Here is a 23,277-nt window from a genome sequence, read left to right as displayed (position 1 = left end):
AAACGGCAAAGTGCACACAATAATACATTGTTTTTTAACTGAAAAGGGTGATAGTTATGTTTCAGTTCCACCTCATATGTCACATCCTGCACCAAAAGATCCACTTTAAACATCTCAAATATATGTCAAACCAGGAAAAACAGAGGCAAAATCTTTCACAAAGTGGTTTGCTTTTGTGAAATGGGTAGCCTGTACAATACACGTTAGGTAAATCAGTGAGTAGAATTGACCTTTCGTTCAACAAATTCCTTAAGATTGTTTGGAATTTCCAGTCTCTCTTGGCCCATTGACCTTTGGCCTCTGCTGGTCTAACCATTTAAGTACATTTCTATCTCAACTGCGTGTCTCAAGGGCATCGTCCAACAGCAGTGACCTTTAGAGTAAAAGTCCCCTTGGAGTGTGAGAGTGTGAGAACTGACATTAAAACCGGCTTTGGCTCACGTAGACTGTGAGCTACTGTGCACAACCCAGATGTGACTTCCGAAATATATTGTACACAACACACCACCGCGCCATTGTCCGACGTTGGACGAAAGGTGAGCTGATAAGAAAATACACGCTCTCCATTAGACCCAAACTTAAATACCGGTGGAGAAACATATCTGAAGCTGTGGGATTTCTCCAAATAAGTCAGGAGTTGGTCAAGAGTACCTAAATGCTACGCTGACAGAAAAGACAAAGGGAAATTGTGCATCCAAATACACAATGGAGATATTTTTTTTTCATTCAAACTTGGCTGCAAATACTGTTTAAGTGGTGCTAGCCCGCAGTTAGCTTTGCCCGTTAGCCTGTTAGCTTCTTCTTCGTGATTCTATTAGTGTGTATTGGGGCCTCCGACCCCTAGGCAGTGAAGTTGCAACTGTGGTTTTCTGATAAGAGACACCGAGGGACATGAAAGACCCCCCAATCATCCCATTAACACTTGTATTACCCTCAGAGGGACTACGAAAATGATTTATTAAGGTAAAAAAATTACTCAGCACTGCTTTAATTCTCAAAATGCTTTTCTATGTTGTACCTTCAATATTGGGAAATGCACATTAAGGAAAAAAATCTGCATATAAATAGTTCCTTGAACCAACATTTATAAAGTCACTGCTCTTGTCCAATTAAGTTCTGACACAGCATGGTTTTCCTGTTGGCTGAATAGATCTCTGGGGTCTGTACTAATAATAACATAGCCTAAGGGACAGAGTTTATCTGAGGAGACTGTCTGAGTGCATGGACTAATTGCTTTACCCAGAAATATGAAGGCTGTTTAAGGATTGGTATAGTTTTACATGTGGTCGATCTATTAGGCTTCAGAGACTGCTTTTTAATGCTAAAATGTACAATTGATCAAGGCTCTAGGCACTCAATTCAAATTTATGATCTAAAAGAGAACATATAAATTCATGGGGTTATAAATGAGGCAATTAAATATTTCAGTTTGAGATGTATTTTTACATTTTACACACAAAGCTTGAATGGGGGCTGAACGCTAAAATATGGATACAACACGTATCTAAATTAGGAGAGGATTTGCTCTAAAGAGACTTGATAAAGCATAAACACTGGGAAATTGGCAGCTTCAGAAATGTTGCCTAAGCCAAAAAAAAATCCCAGAGACAAAACACAACACAATGTAAACGCTGAGGAAATTAGATGCAATATTTGGATCCTGTTTGGCTGACTCTGAATGTGTGCAGATGTTGTCTCCTACCTGGACAGCCTGGTCCTGAAGAGGCGCAACTGGAGGTGAAAGACGTGAGGCTCGGTGGAGACACACCTTATCGAAAACAAAAACATAATGACAAAATGTTAGCAAGATTGAATAGCTTTTTTGTCTTTCTTACATTTTACATGTTCAGCTCTGCCATTCAAACACAACGAGTATGCCCAAAGAAAGCTACACAACGCTAATTCATTAATACATCAAGTGAGATGGAAGGACAAACATTTCGAGTCAAAACTTCACAATCTGTTTCAAATCGGAAAATACGAACACACATGTCAAGTAACAATCCCTTCATGTCCAAACATCTGGACTTTTCCACCATAAAACTCCCAGTGTTACCCACTTAGCAGCATGCTTCACTGCAGGTGAATAGGGAAAATATGTATATTAACAGATATCAATTTGAAAGTTTTGCTGTAGATTACTGGCATAAATGTGAGAAAAAAATACATTGTTTTCTGTCATTTCATCTTTTCAGATAAGAATAAGGTGTTTTATGCCTAAAAATGCCCCAAATTTCCCATTTTTTCGGCGACGAAATCTGAATAACGGATAGAGCTACATTCAAATTTATGGTTTCATTTTATTGATGAATGAGTCACCAAGACTTTTTCAGAGGGGATTTTGGATTTCTTGTTTAGTTGTAAAATAAGCTGTTTTTTAATGGAAAAATGTGTAAAAATTAAATTTTCGCCTTATTTTTTGACATTCAAAACTCCATAAATGGGGCTTAAGGGATTAAATAGTAAAAAATCCCTCTGAAAAAATCTTCCAAATATTGTTCAGTCCAAGGCTGGAAAATTTGAAGTCTTTAGGTCCGACTGACGTGGACATAGTGTCGCCACAATGACAGAAAAATGTGTTTTGAGAAAAAGGCCCTTGAAATTGCATTGTCCCATATAAGTCTATGGGGGAACATTGAATCAGCGCAATATTTAAACATGTTATTGTGAAGATTAGGTATATTTTCTGTTTCCGGGTGAAAGCTTATATGTTCAGAGACCAATTTGGCCCAAAACCTGAAAACTGAAAAAAATTGAGTTTTGCCTGTAGTGTCTCCCCTTAAACAAGCCGGTCGGATGCTTCCAGAGCGGCGTGCTTCCCCAAATGCCATCCTCTCATCTCTTCCTGGCCGCGTGGAGCGAAGGAATCCACTAATCACGGTTCACACACAGCTCAGGATTGTGCGCACTCATGTTCTCATCTCGCCAGCTCAGGGCCTGCCTTTCGCATACTTGTGCTTTTATCGCTCCCTGCAGAAACTCGAGAGCGCTCTATGCTCCGGCTGCATGCGAGGAGAAGGAGAACCCCAGCAGCCGGACTAACTTTTGTTTCAATCCACCTGGTTGTGATTATGAACCGCTAAAGTCTAAATATGATCCAAAAAAAGTCCCTGGCAGCAGAGACTGGAGACTGTAAAAATAGTGGACAAAGGGTCGGAGGGCTAATGAGGGAAGAAGTGAGGCTTGGCTCCAATAAACACTTTAAAACGAAGAAAGTACCAAACTAAGGACTTTCACAGGTACAAATCTTGTTTTATTTACCTTCTTTTCACGGACCATCTTCTACTGCAATCAATAAGCGTATTCACTGCCAAGATTTACATTATGTCTAGTTAGGAAAAAGTATATGTGCCAATTAAACATGGCGTTCTACTGAAGTGGTGGTTAGCATTTTTCCCAAGCCAAAGAACGATAATGTTTGAGGTGTTTTAAGATTCACTGGACGTTGGATGTCGAAGCTAAGAAAACTGTTCAGCTTGCTGTGGTAGGCATGACAGTTTGAATGACAGTTAATTAACCTTATATTGCATGTTACAGTGACAATATCAAAGCTGCTACATTTATTGGTGTAAATGGTTGCATTCTAGTGCTTTTATTGCTTTATATTTTGTGTAAGCTGATGACACCTTCATTTGTTTATCACTACCTTTAGCTCTAATGTACCGTATGAACCTATAGAGTTCAGGAAAATTCACTGTTACCATGGAGATCGTGTTTATAGGTGCTAGCATACATTTTCCACAGACTAACATGAGCCAAAAAACAGTGTAAAAAGTGGAGAAACAACTCCGTTAGCTGCTGAGTGACTACCGGTAAATCTGTTAATCCATGCAATTTTCAAATCTCCATTAATCTATTATTGCTGCAAATCCCATGATGCTTAGCGATATGACATCACAATCCTGAACTCTGTATTTCACGTAAGCTGTTCAGATGGCTTCCTGTTGTGCATATTAGTCACCGTTTCACCTCTCCTGGCTGTTATGGCGTAGCTAAGGCAGCCTAACTGATCTAATCACGGGTGACCAGGCAGTGGCTCATTACGGACAAAAACATGTTTGTTATTTACAGGGAGCTGCTACAATTGGCTCACGGTTGGTTTTGGTGCTGTTTGTTCTAACGATGTTTTCCATCATGTAAATACAAAAGTAACCCTTAGTATTTGTTGGGAGTTTGGTAAAAGACTGGAATAAGAAATGAAATTAACATACCACAATCTTCTCTTTCTCAAAATGAGCTGAGTAGTCACATTATTGTTCAAAAATATGACATTTTAAGTTCACGCTATTCAGGAAGTGTTCAGATGCTGTAACTTAAGGAGTTGTAACACAAATGGTTTTCCCTAACGAACTTTAAATGGCGAGGGAAAGCGAGGGAAAGCGAGGGAAATCGTCGCCACCCGATCCCTGAATTATCAAAAGAAAGTCTGACATCGCCCAATAGCAATGGCTTTTCCCCCCTGAATTTAGTTCCTTATCATGACAATTAGGAACAAGATTGCGCAAGAGTGAACCAGTGTTTTAATGAATCATTTATATTCTGAATGAAGATGGCCTCAAATGTGATTCGACAATTTTTCCTGATCCCGATCTGGAATTGGCTTCCTAATGAGTCAAATGAAGAAGACAAGTTTTCCTTAAAGGTGCATTATGCAGCTTTTCATGTGGAAAAAAGTTTGATATTTGTGTGTATTTGACCGTGTAGTGCAGTGTTAATTTTGACAACATATTTTATTTTAGTTTTAGTCTTTTGTAATGCAATTTTAGTCGAGATTTAGTCGGAAAAAAATTGCATGTCAATTTAGTCGACTAAATTTAAGACTAATTTAGTCGACTTTGCATTTATAATATTCATTATAATCTTACCCCTCCTGGAACCGCCACCTTAACGTGGTGGAGGGGTTTGAGCACCCGAATGATCCTGGGAGATCTGTTGTCGGGGCTTCGTGCCCCTGGTAGGGTCTCCCATGGCAAACAGGTCCTATAGGTGACGGCTCAGACAAAGAGCGGTTCAGAAGCTCCTTATGAGAGATCAACAGGCCCTTTTAGAATCATGACGCCGTCCTTCTGTGGACCCACCACCTGCAGGAGGAGCCATAGGGGCTGGTGCAATGTGATTTGGGCAACTCCAACAGCTGCTCCCACGACCCGGCAACGAACAAGCGGAAGAAAATGGATGGATTATAATCATATTTAATCTTGTTCATCTGCTTCATGTTTCTGCTCCACATGAACAAAGCTCAGAGCTGCTCCTTTAACAGAGGATTTAAATGATCTGAGGCTCTTTCAGACGGTCAATAGAAGTTTAGATGATTTTAGTCTCTCCTTTTCATTTTTATTTAGTCTTATTTTAGTCGACTAAAATATCTGGACATTTTAGTCATAGTTTTAGTCTCATGAACAACTTTTAATTTAGTTTTAGTCCAATTTTAGTCGTCCAAAACATCACTTTGATTAAAATTAAGACTAAATATTTTAGTCGACGAAATTAACACTGATGTAGTGATGCAATGGCTGTATGAGTCAGCATGGCGCCTTTACTTTCCATCACAGTGGTCTCTAGGACGCTCCAGGATCAATTGTTTGGAAGGTTTTCACTGCAGACGAACCTCCTCACCAGAAAACCTACCATCAACTACTATCAACCTTTTTTCCACGCAAAAAGTTGCATAATGCACCTTTAAGGATCATTAAGTCTATGAACACAAAATGCACATGATTATATGATTTTTTAATACTACTACCTGCAGTTGGAACTATTGTGACCTGAAGTACAGTCACCTTCCTCCTTCATGTTTTACTATCGCTCTTTCACCATTAAACTCCATATGTGAGTTACGCAACGTACACAAGTGGTCTATAGTGTACACAAACACAGCAGTCGCCTGATCCCACTCTGCTCCTGGCGTCTGATTCTCCACTCATTACGGCGACAGCAGAAACATGAAACGCACTGTAGGGCTGCCGGAGGCGACAGCACGGTTGTAAAAAACTAAGCCTTGTGTTCAAAGCAAATATTTACTGGTATACTTGATTACGACTACTCCAGCTACTGTACCAAACTGAGCTTATGCTGAGAAAACGTGTGTCCCTACTAAACTGCAATGACATTCAGGGCATATCTGTTGTTATAATAACGGTTACAATAGCAAAGGACAAGAATAATGTCTTTGAAATCGAGAAATTCATTTGTTTTTGATCCTATTATATTTTGGATGTACAATAATCATTTTCATAATAATCCCTATATGGCACCAGTCTGCCTCCAGGATCTGACATGAGCGGTCAAAACAGGTTCAGTGTTTCTGATTGATAGAAGACCTAATTAAATATGAAAGCCATGAGATATTTAAAGACAAATAACAGTGATGGATGCCAACTGCTACAACAAGAATATTTTCTGTACTGGCCAAAGCTACATATATGCCAAGAGAATTATCAAATGAGTGATAAACTACATTCTTGAGACTCCTCATTGCACTTTCTGAATGCAACGGATTTCGAATAGATGATATATAACAGCTTTCAAATAAATAAAAGCACAAGGAAACCCTGAAAGGATTAAAGACGGCACTTCTTTTTTCACTATAAGAACTCACTTGTCACTTGTCTGATTTGCTCATGATTTGCTCTGATTTCCCTCATTGTGTGGCCCTGAAGAGTACAATGGGGCCTGAGAAGAAGATAGCCCTGAATCTCAACACTCACAATAACACTCTCTCCTTCTATGGGCACCGTCTTTGCTCTTTCATCAGACGGAGAAATGCATTGAGAACACTAGAGGTCTCTAAAAGAATGGAGCAACAATGAGTTCTCCCCATCTATAAAATGTCCACTTAAAGAGGGCCAGTGGAAAACCATAGTAAAATAAGCGCTTTAAAGAGTCTAAGGCCGGCTAACATTGTGTGGTCGTTTTGAAGAAAAGTAAACAAGAATGTCCAGAGATGTCCGCGACACTTTGTCTTACCATTCAGGCCACTTCAATGGGCATTTACACCATATTTAAGAGCGGCGTTTTCACATAAACTGACAGTGCACAAAGGGTCATGGTCCAATGAAAAGAACAATGAACAGCTTTGTTAGCCTGCGGGGACTTTAGTGATTTTACAATATGTATTACACATAGTGTACAGCAGGGGTAGGCAACGTCAGGCCTGGGGGCCAAAACCGGCCCTCCATCACCAAGCTCTGGCCCTCAAGATGATTTTGAGAAATATTATGACCCAAATCAGAGATCAAATGCCTGTTATAGTACTCTAGAAATGTGAAATTCTGTCTCTTGCTGAATAAAAATCTGCAAGAGAGGGTGCTCTGTTAAAATGTCTTAACAGAGCACCCTTTTAGGCCATAATCCTAAAAGAATACACATCTATAGGTAGAAATGACTTAAATCTACTTGAATTAAGGGACTAAATCTAAAGTTGGAGTAGTTAATTCAGACTATTTTGTATAATTTCAAGTGAATGATAAATATTTTTTACAGTAAAATGTAATTTGTCTGATTTCCAGTGGGATTTCTATTTGTTCCATTGGCATTAGCGTTTTATCTGATCTTAGATTAGCTCAAACCGACTCGAATTTAACATTAAAAAAAACCTTTATTCAAGTGATTTTAAGTCATTTATCTAATTTAAGATGGACATTTTTACAGTGTATATGATGTACAACACTGGCATATGTAGAAAGTGATGCTTTGCTTCAACTACTTCAATTGGAGGGTCCGGCCCTTGGTCTTTTGACGATGAAGAAAACAGGCCCTCCACCGAGCAAACTTGCCCACCCCTGGTATACAGTATATGCATACATTCCCTCAACTTTTTCCACCATTTTGGTTCAAATGAAGAAAAAAAAAATCTATCATAATTGTGGCTTTTAAATGTGCTTTAGGGCCCCTAAACAAAGACATGTGGTGAGCAATACTTCTCTATACAAGAGATAACACAAGATACAAGCCACCATTTTTAGACAGCGGCATGCGAAAAAATCATAATCAACAGTGAGTGCCGTAAACGCATTTTGAGCAGAAAGGCTCGGTGGAAATACAGATCACAGTACTTCAGCAGGAGAACGGCCAATTGAAACAGGATTGATCCCCGTGAAATCTCTTACCAACTTCTCCGCATCTTGAATGTCCCGCTGCCACCATGTTTCAAACAGCCGTCCCTGCACTGGGGAACACCCTCCCGCCACATCTGAGGGCCCCGCAAACCCTGGAGTCTTTTATGAGGGGGCTCAAGACATTTGCATTCCCATTTTAATGTTTAAACTATAATCTGTATTGTTTTAAGTCTCTGTCTTTTGTAGCACTTTGAGATTGTTGTATGTAAAGTGCGTTATAAGTTAAAGGTATTATGTTTGTTTTATGTTTAAAGTCACACCACGTCTCATTTCACCCAATAAATATAATAATGAAGATATTCACTTTTATTATATTACGATACTTTTATAGTTGAACAAATCCAAATCCTATCTTTGATTACCCACTGCAAAAAATTACATTTCCTGTGTCCAGCTGCTTTTTAGAGGCATGTTATGAATTGCAACAGCAGAATACAAAATGTTACGCACTCTGCCTTTCTATTACAACAATATAATATAAAAAATATAAACAATACAAACAACATCTCTGAACACTTGGCTTCAGATAAGGATAATAATCAATTTTCAATTATCCTTCTTTCTTTTTTTACCCATACTCTACTTTGATGGATTCTTATAAGTACATATAAAACCATATTCCTTGAAAAAAGCTGCAATAGATTTACATTAATTTAAACTGAATTCTCCAGTGACCTCTCACTATGCGTGGGCTGTTTTCGCCTGTGTAATTCAGCCACGGTAATCAGACGCTCCCAACAGGATCAATTATCCTCACCTTATCTTTCTTTAGAGCTAATCCTGGATCGATGCGGCCGTGGCAGCACATAATGACATTAAGGCCACTATCAAACCCAAGACGCAGGAAAACAATGAATTAGAGTAAAGTAAGAGCAGGGGAGATTCAGAACAGACAACTCGTTTCTGTATGAATGTTTACACAGAGTATAAACAAATGCGCTCAATCTGAGGGAAACATCCGGGCCACCTCTGCCCCTCATCAGTTATAGAAACGCACATTATCAAACAATAGCGGCGTGATTGAAAAGAGAGCACTTTTACGGATCAGCTCGGTGACCCGCGTTCTCATTACTCGCCATTCTGTCAGAGGAAAAAGCACATTTCACAGACCGCTCTTCGGAATATTCAACAGAGAGATAACGGCAGGATCCGGGAATGTTCAAAACTCTGCAAAACAGGCCCCAATTTGCACTTGAGTTGGCAGCAATGAAATGAAACAAATGAAAAACTGAAATTCAGACTTTTCTGAGTAAAAGATTTGTCCATTTCGGCGTATATCCAGCATAGACTTTTGTGCAGCGTTACCTTTACTAGGCCTGCAATAACGTCTGAAAGCAGGCAGTAGTACTTTTCATAGTCTTGCAATAGTTTCATCATTCACTACATAACCCATAGATACAGACGGCATCTCTGGAATCGGCCATATATGGTCATGTTTGAAAACAGTTAAGGGGGAAAACAATTTTGAAAAAAATCTAAACTTTCTCTAATTATTCAAAAACTGCTTTAACAAACGCTGAATTATGAATATCGTTTTCTACTAAATGAAGATACAAAGACATGGAGAGGAGCAAAGTGGTTCAACAGTCCATAAATACATGAATAGAATGCTAACATGATGCTACATGTTAGCATCGGGCTAATGCGGTTAGCTAGCGCTAGCTACAGCTGCTGTTTTTTCACTTCTACTGAACAATCTGCTGAGAGAAAATATCCATATGGGCCCGATCTACACTTGACTTTATTTGTATGTGATAAACAAGTTCATATTCCACCAGAAAATGGCTAAAAAGAGAGAAAAATTGTGTTTCCCAAAAGATTCTATTTTCCCCCTCTGCGAGGCCACGCCCCCTTCTATGACGAGATGCCGTCTGTATCTATAGGTGCAGTAATTACAACATTAGAATACCAAATCATAACGGCAATGATGGCTTGAACAAACCGATTTCCTTGTTGTTAGTCAGTGGCATTAAGAGGACATCTGCACACTGCCAACTGCTGCTCTGGAGTCATGAAGCTTTAAAAAGGGGCAAAATATGCTGCCAATTTTAGGCTTTTTATGTACCATGGAGTCTCTATAGAAATGAAGCAGAGTAGAAAGTCCAATGGAGTGAAATAAAAGTAAAACTTCTCAACGAAACTACTCATGTATAGTCGTCTACAGTCCCCCTACACGACTTACTAAGCACAGTGTGAAGTAAACTTACCTCTGTACAGACTGTCAGTGACAAGCTGTTATTCTATGCGCTACTTTTAAGAGCTGCAAAACAACAAGTCTCGGCCTTCTCAATTTGTGCCCCTGCCACACTCGCCTCTCTGACTGGCACCGCGGCAAATGAGAACCAATGATCATTGGGCAGTGGACGATTGGGTAGCTTGCTCTCAATGCATTCAAAACACAGCTATTAAAAAGTGCTGAATTAATCAAGGACACGGATTCAATGTAAGGGGTAAGAAAAGAAAAAAACGTGTAAGGGTAATACTTAACTTTTGACAAAAATGAAGAAACACAAACATGCCATATGAATCCTTTGGCTGAAAATTCAGACAACTGACAGCATTCATGCCCATGGAATTGTCAGTACAGAATTTCAGCGTATTATTTTATTTGTACAAACAGAGGGACTCTGAAGCTGAACATTTCTCTAACCAACGGCCGATTTATAAGTTGCAACATTCACACAAGACACTATCATAGTTTTCTGATTGAAATATACTTGTTATATGCAGTTAATGTTACATCTCATGCCCACACACACACACACACACGCGCACAAAGCAGGTTGTTGTTAGCAGCACTCACCACTAGTTGGCGCAGCAGTGGTTAAATGAACGCAATTTGGGGAGCATACTGCAAAGAAAGAGGCATACGTTAGTGGACAATACACAGTTATCAAGCAGAGGAGGCGGTTTTGCATAACAATGCATCATTATATCCGTATCTGTAAGGGATGAATGGTTAATGAATCGGAGCAAGAGCAGCTGAATCGCAATCATTACCAGTCAAAACAAACGACACATGGTACAAGGTCACACGTTTGCAGTTAGACACGGACAACAATTATATGATGGTGTTATTGAAGTTATTGAAGAGATAATAAAGAGGGATATTGAAATACAGTAGCGGTGATATCTTCTATTAAGTCATCTGCAACAGCATATCCTGAATGGATGAACATTTGCGGCTGCAGCAGATGGTGGATATTGTTGAAATTGTATGTAGCCATATCTTCAATATATGGAAAAATGCCCGTTTAGAAATATAATGTATGAAAAACTCGTTATTATGCGTGCTGAAATTTGTATGGCTACCTCAAGAACGATATGGAGATGCAACTGCATAATACAAAACAGTGATCCTTAACCAATATATAACAACATATAAATAATAATATACATTTCAATTCATAATAATAACAATAATTATAGTAATATGAAAAATAAATGATCTACAAATGGTCCTGTTGATCCAAGCTTTAATCATACGCCTGATTATCAAAGACTGTGAAACTATAACAAAACAATTCATATATTAAAATTTTTGGCAAAGGCCTATTTCTCACTGAAAAATGACGCTGCGATTCACTTTTTCACCCTGACCTACCAGCTGGGAGCCACTGATCAAAAAGCCAATTGAAAATGCATGCGCGGCATCTCAAGACTTCAACGCAACCCCAGACCTAACCTGAGCAAACCCTGTGTGAGCCTGAGCCGCTGGAGATGCGCCTACGCCTGGTGAGAGAAGCACCTAAAAACCTCAGCCTATTGCCCTGCCTCATGCCTATGCGCTTCAATGACCCACGGAGTCGAAGCAAAAGCCCTGATTCTGCACAACTCTCTCAAACTCTCTCACAAAGCCCTCAGTGTTGGCCGGCGTTCAGTCCGAACCGCTGCAGTGAACCTCCTGTGGCGAAAGCTTGCCTCTGCCAAGAGCCAACGTGCCCGAAACACTTAGGACTCCAGATATTTCTCAATTGTAAATCGCTAAAAATGCAGCTTGTAAGGTCAGAGAAGTGCAGGAAAGTGAAGAACATGTGCTTTTTGTTTTGAGGCTTTTTGGCCTTGAGTCTTTGACAGAATGTATGTAAAGTGAGTGTATTGAAATGGTTCTGGGAATTAGAATTGGAGGATCAATGTGAGTGCAGATATAGAGAAGTGGATAGTGAGCCGTCTCTTCATTATGTAAAAATGTATTCTATATCTTCCCCCACTGACTGATAATATCTGTGTATACTATAAGCATTCACCCCAGCACTTTTACTCACTGCAGCTGAGCGAGGCGTCTGTCTGGGCCACTGTGGATGGGACGTCCCAGTAAGCGTTGTCCCAGTCGATGACGTTGCCCACGGTGTCACAGGTCAGAGAGCTGAGTTGCTGCTGGGACATGGAGTAGTCCCACAGGCGCAAGTTGTAGATGGAGCCATCAAAGCTCTGCTGGCCTGGTCAAGAGGTACAAGGCGGCAGGTCAATCTCCGGTCATGCAATCAACAATAACAACAACAATTGTGCGACAGAACATGACTTTTGATACGTGTAGCCTGGCAACATGTTCAGGGTGAACTGATGGACAAAAATTGATTTAAGATTTACCAAGTGTTTGCTCATGTGCAAAACTCCTCTGTATGTATTTTATTATATGTACTTCTATGTATTTTTTTTTCCGGTAGCGCAGCGATTCCCACCTGGACGGGGCCTTTCTGTGTGGAGTTTGCATGTTCTCCCCGTGTCTGTGTAGGTTCCCTCCGGACACTCCGGTTTCCCCTATCGCTAAAAACATGCATAGGCCAGGATGAATGATGCGTGTGTGTGTGTGAATACATGGTGGTGGTCAGAGGTACTCTGGCTGTATCCGAATGTCCACCCTATTCCCTAACCCCTCATTCACTACATAGGCCCGCAATATATAGTCGACTATATAGTCACTGATTCTGTTGGCGATTCGGACACAAGCCACAAGGCGTTTTTTTAAATACATTTTTTTATCTTAATTTATTTATTGTTACAAACGTATTTTATGAAACAGAACGACTGTTTAGGCGTCTTATTTGTCATTTAAATTAGAATTAAAACTATCATCACAAAAAAGGAAAGTCGGTCAGAGCCCGGTGTCCGAAGCGCCAGCAGATTGAGTGACTATCTGCTAAAAGTTCGCTAAACTCCGGGAATAAAGTATTTCTGTGATAAAGACCAAACTCATGAGACAGTGGAATATTTATGGATAAATATGAGTCAGATACACTCTATTTCACATGGATTTTACATGAATGGCTTGGATTATTCGAGAGGAAGCTGTCGGTCATTTAAAAGCTCAAGCTAAAGGTTAGCAGCTAACATTAGCATTTTTTCACCGTAGCCGTTTATATTTAGGTCGTTTATTCATGAGAAACACAAACACACGACTGAAACAGCTAATTTCATTCAGTCGTGTTGTTTAGTTCAAAGACCTGTCTCTGTCAGGCTCTTCTCCGACTCTCGCAATGCATTGTGGTCTATATTGACCCGTTTAGTGACCATCGATGCTCACTACTTTTCGAGATGCATTGTGGGAAATTTCGAGTGGACTACTTTTTTCTCTCTGGACATTCGGACACCCCTACAAAATGGCGTGAGCACTATATAGTCACTATATAGGGAATAGTGTGGACATTCTGATACAGCCCAAGTCTCATGTAAAGCTCTTTGTGACTATGTTTGTGAAAGGCGCTATATAAATAAAGATCTTCTTCTTCTTTTAGTCACACAGCATTCTCTCATTTACAAATCAGATTTGGGGCCCTAAAAGTGTAATACAGGCCATTTCAAGCGGTAAATTAGGCGCAACATGCCCACAAATGGCCATATACCGTACTATTTTCTAGTAACTTTACTTTAATAAATTCTTTCCGTAGTCCCTCTGTGGGTAATACAAGTGTTGATGGGATGATTGGGGGGTCTTTCATCTCCCCCTGGCCAGAAAACCATGCTTGTAACTTTCCCTGCTCCAACCCGGAGGCGCAATACACACTAATGGAATCACGAAGAAAAGCTAACAGGCTAGCGGGGAAAGCTAACTGCGGGTTAGTGCAACGTTAATTTTCGGCCAATTAAGCGCACCTTACTATAAGCCGCGGCAGCTAAATTTGCGGAGGAAGAAACACCTCATCCCGGAGAAAGGTGTAGTTGCGGGCAGAGGGAGGGCGGAGATAAACGCATAAAAAAGGCACGCAGAAATGGCCAGTGTCGCTTCCAGCTCAGACCGCTCCCCAGGCGAGCAAAGCCCTTCGACATTTAGGTGACATTATGTGAGCCTTCATCATTTTAAAAGTTACTCATCTACCGTTCTTCAGCCAAGAGCAGCATTGATGCGTTATCGATGTGCGATTCCGTGCTGGCACTGCATCCTGGGCAACTGATTGGTGCCCAACTCCCATCCATATTTTACTCTACACCTATCTCACCCACAAAGCCTTCAGAATTGCGTGTTATCCCGGGCACTCATCACAGTTTCTCTTGAGGAAGAAGATTGCGGTGTTTACGAGGTCGGAAAACTGAATTCTCTCCCTTCCCTTCCCTATGTCCCTCATTTACAAACTGTGGTCAAGGATACTGAAGTAAATTAACGCTCGCCAGGCCTGCTGTGCTGACCCCTGTTTCCCAAATTGTCTCCCCCCCCTCCCTTACCTCCAAGTCTGAAGAGTCCTCCGGCCGACACCGATCTCCCGCTCAGAGCACTGCAGGTCGTGGTGAGGTACTGGTTGTTGTAGTAGAGAACCACTTTCCCGCTGGCAGAGGACCACAGCACACAGAAGGGCTTCATGGCGGACGTGAAGTTGGCCTGGGATATCAACGAGTCCACAGAGCACTCCTGTTCATCCACGACCAGCTTCATCTGCGAGCCGCTCGCACCGAAACTCAGGGCCACTTTCTTCTTGTCCAAGTATGTGAAGAACCACTCTTTCTGCAGAGTCACGAGACAGGAACGGGACACATTATTGCAAATCACCCCCGGCAAAGCCACACAGACACAAAAAGAACACTTTGCTGTGAGGACCACGTGTTGCCCGACGTCATACCTTAGAGGGTAGCGAGGTGCGCTCAGCCTCGAAGCACACGGTGAGGTGGCTGAGCGCGGGGACGGAGACGGAGGACGAGAGTTGGGTGACCTGTCCGTTTCCATTCGTTACAAGGATCTTCTGGTTCCTGAGGTCCACAGCAACTACAGCGCATACAGACGAGTTAGAGAGAAAGCTCAACAACCTGGGGGTTTTAAAGGACTAGGCCACCGTTTTTACATACTGAGATATGTTCTTACCTTAGCTTTGACGAGTTCTTTAGGACCTTTCTGGTCGTCACCCGTGCCTTTAATCACGTAAACACAGCGCAGACGGCGTTAGCATTTAGCCTCTCCCTCTCTCCTCTATAGCTCCAAAACAGGTCAAGATAGAAGCTACCAAGCTCTTCCACGTTTTCCCTATTTAAATATGGTTACGTGAAGTGGCATCCGCACAATGAAGTGAAGATTACTGCGTGGATTTCGAACTACTCCTGGTATTATTACGCCTCACAATATAGTTCCCCCTTTTATCCGCTTAGAAAATCCACATTGTTTAATTTTGTGTAATTATACTTTGTAGTGTAACACTTCACTTAACCATATTTAAATAGGGAAAACGTGGAATAGCTTGGTAGCTTCTATCTTGACCTGTTTTGGAGCTATAGAGGAGAGAGGGAGAGGCTAAATTCTAACGCCGTCTGCGCTGTGTTTATGTGATTGAAGGCACGGGTGAAGACCAGACAGGTCCTAAAGAACTCGTCAAAGCTAAGGTAAGAACATATCTCAGTATGTAAAAACGGTGGCCTATTCCTTTAAGGTAGTGTGATATGAGTCAAATTCTCGAATGAACGTTAATGGAAACATGTTTAACTGTTCGTAGATCCACCTTACATGTTTTTCTCGGTACAAAATTGTCTGTGTATTTGTTAACCAAAAGTGAAAAAGCTCAAATTTAAAATAGAACTTAGAATCATCAAATAAATAAAATAAATATAAAGTCATTCCTGCAAATCCGCAAAGCCGCAATTGCTTGGTAATCATCTGAATAGTGGTCAAATTGTTTTCAAATCACACAGCACAGAAAAAGGACACAATGTTAGTGCACCTTTGAGAATTGAGCATTGAGTTTAGGGGGAGCCGGCTGTGAGGGCGAATTGATTTGGGGGTCAGGTAAATGCGTATGTATCACTCTGAACGTGGAGTGATACATGCACTTATAAAAACATACTCTCCCTTTTTGAAAAAAAGAAACAAAGCGCCGGTGGACTCTTTAAAAAATCAGTAGACCATTGATCTCTACAAGTCTTTGAACCTTGCAATGAAAATAAAACTGCTCTACAGGACACCAGACTGTTGTGTCTTTTGAATCAAACAGTGCAAAATGCTTTCGAGAGATACACCGACTGAATAGCTGAAAATAGTTGGCAGGTTTTGTCAAATTTCTTGTTGTTTTCACAATTATTTGAGACCGAACAGGCAAAGAGTCCAGAATGTTGTTGATATGAGCTGTTTTATAATGTTGCCATGAGTTCAGGGGCACGTGATTTTTTTTTGTGACAGTTATTTCTGAGAAAAGTGTCTGCAAATTGAATAAAATGTATTTCCTAATTCCAGTCCTCAAGCATCAATCCACTGGCCCACAAGATATTATAAGAAACGAGATGCACAACTGAGATCCAAGCACCTGTCACTCCAAAAATACAGAAATATTCATCAGCCTGTGTCACATGTTTGTCAGAGTGCTACATATAGTCATTATTCATCGTTACGGTAAGTTACTATTGTAGCCACAGCCGTCCTGGGGCAGACTGACCATTCACCACATGGCTATAATATGCTGTTTATATCCTGATCTCTTATTATGTCAGTGCCCTCTGCTGCTTTAAATTTAAGCTGCCCCCAGTGGCTGGAGTGAACATTCTGGCTGTTTCTTTAAATTCCTGTGCGGAGTTATGGGGTTATGGGCTCGAGACTTCCTTCTTCTTTTTTTTGGCACACTCAGAAATTCATGCTCTACAAAGGGCCACAATAAATCATTTTGTGGGCCGCATCTGGCCTGCGGGCCTTGTGTTTGACACATGTGGCTTAGATGATGAACAAAACTAGAGCTACAGTAAATGTTCCGCCATAATTTGCCTGCCCCTGCTATGAACTATTCCAGGGGTTTAACATGAATAAACTCTGTGGTGGTAAACATGACCGGTTTATCAGGTTCAAAACATAATTAAACCCATTGAGACTGATTATTTCGTTGAGGACATAGGAAAGAACTGCAGCCATAGCCATTTTCTAATAACCTACCATGTCTGTACTCCACATAAAAGCCTCTCTTCTGCACACTGAAGTCTGAGTTAAAGGACAGGACCATCTCATTCCCGGTGGAGTTCTGAGTGAGCCCGTGCGCCGTGAGGCCGCAGAAGCGCACGTCGGTCAGCCCCGTGTTCACCACCACCCAGTCGTAGATGCAGCCGGGCGCCTCCTCCAGCTCGAAGTCCACAAACGTCAGCTGAACGATGTGTCCCGGGGGCGCCTGCATGGCCCAGCGGCACGCCTGGAGGTTGGGGTACTTTTGGGGGTAGCACGGAGACTTGATCACCCCCTGGGAACCCTCCAGAACCAGGTTACAGTCTGGGGCCACGCAGCCGAGAACTGGAGGCAGCGAGATGGAAGAACTTTGGGAATCAATTACTTTTGTATGTGTTAGAGCCCCCCCGTCGGGACAATGGTTAAAGCAGGGGGGGCAGGACAGTAGACAGACTGTCAAGATTAGGAACACATCAAAAGACTCTTGAGTGAAAGAAAGCGTTTTTAATTCAGGAGGGTCATGCTACACAGACACAGGGCCGATTAGAAGCTTTTAGCACGTCAAGGACATGAAGTTGTTTCAGACCCAGTAAGGAACGCAAGAAAGACACTCACTTTGAAGAATTAAGAGCAAACTGACAATCAAAAGAGAGGGAACCCAAGTTTAAAGACCTATAATGCACCGTGTGCCAAGTAGCACTGGCCGACAAGTCCGTTATAACATGCAACACAAAGGAGTTGGATTATTATTTGACAAACAGGATCAACAATGCCAACGATTTCAAGACACATCCAACGACATACCATTAGACACATATAAAACATCAGCAGTCAAGATTATGGTTAAAAAAGGCAGACTCAAGATGGGAATGTTGAATTCACAGCGCAATAGAGTAAGATCATGCCAGAGTTATCGAGGAACGCTTACGAGTAAAACGAGTATCTAAGACTAGATACTGTGATCCCCAAAGAAGACAGACAAGGAATAGATAAATCAGAACATCAACAAACTGGATGAATAAATGCTGTGTGTTGTTGGGGGATTGGCCCATTCAGTGAGAACAGAAGATCAAACAAGTGCCGTGTCATTGGACAAGACAACTGCGGGAAAGATATTTATAATTACATGCACAAAGAGACAATCCTACAAGAGAGACAGTAATAGAAAGATCATGTGCAATGTTAATGCTGTGTTGAGTGTATATGTTGGATGTAGTAACAGTATAGTAACAGTAATCACACCAATCATACAAATGTCCTTTTTATCTGTATTATGTAAAGATTTTATAAAGAGGGTTTTGAAAAACATTTTGATGCTTTTTTCTCTGCCGAATACACACAAAAATGTTTATGCCAGATGCTCTTAAAGGTGCAACATCTTACATGAAAAAAAGAAAAGTTAACATTAGTATGTATTTCAGTGACTGTGACAGTGGGTGTAGTTAACATGGCGCCTTTACTTTCAATCCTGGTGGCCGTCCTGGTAGGGTTTTCTGGATGGAATGTATGCGTAACCGTGGAAACAGTTCCATCAGCAGCGAAAACCTAGCAGAAACCGTAAAAACAATTGACCCTGGAGCGTCCTAGAGGCCTCTGGGATGGAAAGTAACCATTGGGTCACTGAAAGGTCAAATAAGCACTAATATGAACTTTTTTTCTTCGCACAAAAAGTTCTATAATGCGCCTTTAAGCAGCCATTAAGCTCCAACCTCGGCTGGAACCATAACTGACTTGAATTAAACCGACTGACTAAGCCGTATCTATAGACAAGTTTGGAAATGTTGCCAATTATCTTTATTGACGATAAACAGAACAAGCTGGGAAATGCAACAGAAGTTTTAATTTTGTCCAAATATTTCCGTAAAAAGCTGCTTTAAATCATAATTTACGAAACCACATCAGAGAGACAGCACATGTCTCCGAGCGGATTTCTTCCACTCGGGCTTCCCTGCAGCTAAAACGAAGATGAATGTCTCTGGATGGTGCAGCGATGAGCCGTGTGTCTCTCGTAAAAAAAAAAAAAAAAAGTCATGTAAAACCCAGAGACACTGAGCTGAAGTGGAAAAAGCAGAGAATGCGCTGCTCTCCGCGACGCCCCAACAATGAGCTCCGTTGATCAGCCCTGACGCTGCAGCCAAACCACAGCCGATGCGCTGGCAACGTCAGAGCGGCCCCCGTCTGCACACGGATGAGTTTGACTTGACATTTTAACACTTGCCTGACCGGGAGGGACAACGAGAACCTGAATCCCACAGTTCATATAAAAGGCCCCCCGTCTTAATCACTAAACATTCACAAGCACGTTAGATGAAGTCCCTCGCAATGGGTTTCAATAACAGAACTGCCAGCCTTTGTTGGGGATCAGTGAAACCACCTCTCCTTCCATTAGTTGTCCCACTACTTGAAATCTATGCACATTTTCTACCATCATTTCTAGATTTCAACCACATCTTCTCCAAATCTGAAAGCTTCTCGAAAACGGCGACAAAAATGAGACCAAAGTGCAACAGAAGACCGGAAAAAAGTGAAAAACGGGTGGAAAATGTTGATAAAAAGGTGACAAAAAGTGACAGAAGAGTGATGATAAAAAAGTCCAAAAAGGGACTGCAACAATGTGAGGGTAAAGATCAGTTAAGATCAATTTTGTAGCTTTCAAATGAGGCGTTACACTGGCCTATAATTCCAGTCTGGAAGCTTTTACATTTGGATAAAGCCGCACTGGCGAAAATGTGCTCGGTTAAGGCGAGGGGCAAGAGGTTTAAAGCCATAACAGTGTATGCCACTGTCTAAAGTTGCAGCATTTTTATAGGATTATTATGGGAAAGTATAAATCCATCCATTTTAACCATGTCAGTGTAAACAGGGGTAGGCAAGTTTTCTTGGTGGAGGCCGATTTTCTTTATTGTAAATAGGCCGAGGGCGGAAGCCGCTGATTATTAGCCCAAAGTAAAGCACAACACTGGAAAAATGACCATCTTAAATGAGATAAATGACTTAAAATTGCTTGAATTAAAGTTCTTCTATGTTGAAAAACAGAAACAGAAAGTGAGTGCATCTTCTTCTTCTATGTTGAATTTGAGTCGGTTTGAACTAATCCAAGATACAAATCCTATAGCGCCACTGGAACAAGAATAAAACCCACTTGAAATCATGTGAAATGACAGAAAATTCTCTGAATTAAAGCAGTACTAAGTAACGTGTTTACCTTAATAAATCCTTTCCGTAGTCCCTGTGGGGGTAATACAAGTGTTTATGGGATGATTGGAGGGTCTTTCATCTCCCCCTGGTGTCTCTGGACAGAAAACCATGCTTGCAACTTGACTGCCACCGGTCCGGAGAAAGCAATACACACTAATGGAATCATGAAGAAGAAGCTAACATGCTAACGGGCAAAGCTAACTGCGGGCTAACGTCACTTTAAACAGTATTTACAGCCAAGTTTGAGTGAAAACAAATATTTCCATTGTATAATTGGATGCACAGTAACCCTCTCTCCCTTCGCCTTTCCTGTCAGCGTAGTATTTACTCTCCAAGACAATTAATAAGTTAAAAAATTGTAACTTGCTACTACACCTGCAGTTGCACTTATGGCCTCTAGGGAGAAGAGTTACTTAGTACTGCTTTAAGAGAATAACTACTGCTAGACGTTTAATCTCGTCTCAAATGACCAAATCTACTCAAACCTTAGATTTAATCTCTTAATTCAAGTAGATTCATGTCATTTGTTCCTTAAAATGATTATTCCTTTTCCAGTGCACTTCTTTCAAATGCCAGTGTTGTACATAATACATGAGCTCATTGGGTGTATTGACAGTGTTTCTACCTTTATTTCTCCCATTTAACTCTAATAGTGTTAAAAGTACTCTCTGATTTGTGACATAATGTTTCTCAAAATCATCTTGAGGGCCAGAGGTTCTGTGCTGAAGGGCCGGATTTGGCCCCCGGGCCTGACGTTGCCTACCCCTGCTTTAAAGCATGGTGATTGTGAGAACATCTACCTGCTTTATAGACATGAAAGACACACAGATTTACAATAATGCACTGCTTTTTTTCATCCAACTTCATACGAACACATCCTCCTCGTTCAGTGAAGTGGTGGTTGTCTGTCGCGACGCCAAATGGTGCACCACTTACTGGCCCATTACATCCATAAACAGGACAAATTGCCGAATCCGTAGCCATTAGTCTTTCAGCGCGACATTTCAGAAACATTTGGACTCTGCATCAAAGCGAGCCAGTTTTCCCACAAATAATTAAGAGCAAAAAAAAAAGAAAAAAAAAAAGGCGAACATTCCAGGCTTTTCCCCCCGCACAAAGCCACGGCCTCTGCGTTTGTGAATGGAATCAGTGGATCACAGGGCGCGGTAAAAAAAAAAAAAAAATCGACCCTCCCAGAGCGAGACGGGAGAAAGAGGGGAGCGCGGGACACCTCTTTGTGCGTTTGATAGAAGTCAATTCAGCCTCCTCCTTCGCGGCTAAAAGCTACGGCTAACGTTTCAGCGCTCATGTTACGCTTTATCCAGGGTTTGCCGACAAGAAAGGCAGCGCTGACCATAGAGCAGTTAAAACAGTGCATCTATAGGAATGTGTTGAGACTGATTAAAGCTAATGAGTCTCAAAACACAAATGGATAAAACTAGATAATTGTTCAAAATGCAAAGAAAAGCTGTATTTCTGTTTCATGGCATTGCCTCCTCATCCATTTCAACTTTGGCTGATCTTAAGCCGGTGTAAACCATCTTCTCATCTTTCCCGCAGGCCGGAGAGAGGAAGTTGATTGAACACGATACAACGTCATTGTGAAAATACACGTGCTCTTCCCTCTGATCTCCTCCTGACTCAGCGGCAGGCCCACATCCTTCACCAGATCCTGCTGAAGTGTGCTCCTGTTGTGAAGCCTCTTTTATTCAAATAGCTGCTCCATTGTTGGTTTAAACTCTTTGGTGTGTTGCTTTAGCGGCGGCGGCCCCAGCTGCGCTCCTTCGCTCAAAGCGCGTCGTATTCTAAAAGTCTAATACTGAAAGTGCTCTTCGTTTTCAAAGGCTTGAGCAACAGCACTTTAGAGGTATAATGCAAAAACAGTATATGGGTTTGAAATCATCTGAGAATCAACGTGAGGTTGTACAAATCCATCTCAACATTACAGTAAAGAAAGATGGACAGATCCATACCACAATATTGATATACCCGCCTAAACCAAATGCATTCTGTCATCTTTGGCTATAGGCCTGTGTAACACCTCACTTGAAAGCTAAGACCCACAAAACTGATCTTTTTCCTCGCATTGTTGCTGTGTTGTGTCACCTTTTGTATGTTTTTTTTTTTTTCAATTTTTTCTTTTTTCATTTTTGTGACATTTTTGTTGAGTTTTTGTGACTTTTTGTTGAATTTTTGTCACTTTTCGGTTGAGCTTTTTGTCACTTTTTGTTGAATTTTTCTCATTTTTTTGTTGAGTTTTTGTCACATTTTTGTTGAATTAGTGTCACATTTTTGTTGAGTTTTTGTCACATTTTTGTTGAATTTTTGTCACTTTTTTGTTGAATTTGTGTCACATTTTTGTTGAGTTTTTGTCACATTTTTGTTGAATTTTTGTCACTTTTTTGTTGAATTTGTGTCACATTTTTGTTGAGTTTTTGTCACATTTTTGTTGAATTTTTGTCACATTTTTGTTAAATTTTTGTCACATTTTTGTTGAATTTGTGTCACTTTTTTGTTGAATTTGTGTCACATTTTTGTTGAGTTTTTGTCACATTTTTGTTGAATTTTTGTCACATTTTTGTTAAATTTTTGTCACATTTTTGTTGAATTTTTGTCACATTTTTG

The 23,277-nt window shown here is 40.9% G+C and overlaps 1 protein-coding gene across 1 annotated transcript in view; it reads right to left on the bottom strand.

The window, feature by feature from the left end:
• adgrg6 (adhesion G protein-coupled receptor G6) overlaps positions 1–23,277 on the bottom strand; it is an 85,981-nt gene that overhangs the window by 35,210 nt on the left and 27,494 nt on the right. Inside the window, exons 3-8 of the mRNA XM_079571866.1 lie at positions 17,452–17,799; positions 15,170–15,312; positions 14,778–15,054; positions 12,383–12,556; positions 10,921–10,968; positions 1,703–1,768 (exon numbers count right to left, since the gene is read on the bottom strand). Of these exons, the coding sequence (XP_079427992.1) occupies positions 1,703–1,768; positions 10,921–10,968; positions 12,383–12,556; positions 14,778–15,054; positions 15,170–15,312; positions 17,452–17,799 (1,056 nt within the window). The remainder of the gene's footprint in view (positions 1–1,702; positions 1,769–10,920; positions 10,969–12,382; positions 12,557–14,777; positions 15,055–15,169; positions 15,313–17,451; positions 17,800–23,277) is intronic.

Source organism: Gobius niger, assembly GCF_951799975.1.
Source record: "Gobius niger genome assembly, chromosome: 15".
Lineage (NCBI taxonomy): Eukaryota > Metazoa > Chordata > Actinopteri > Gobiiformes > Gobiidae > Gobius > Gobius niger.
This window is presented reverse-complemented; position numbering and strand designations above follow the sequence as displayed.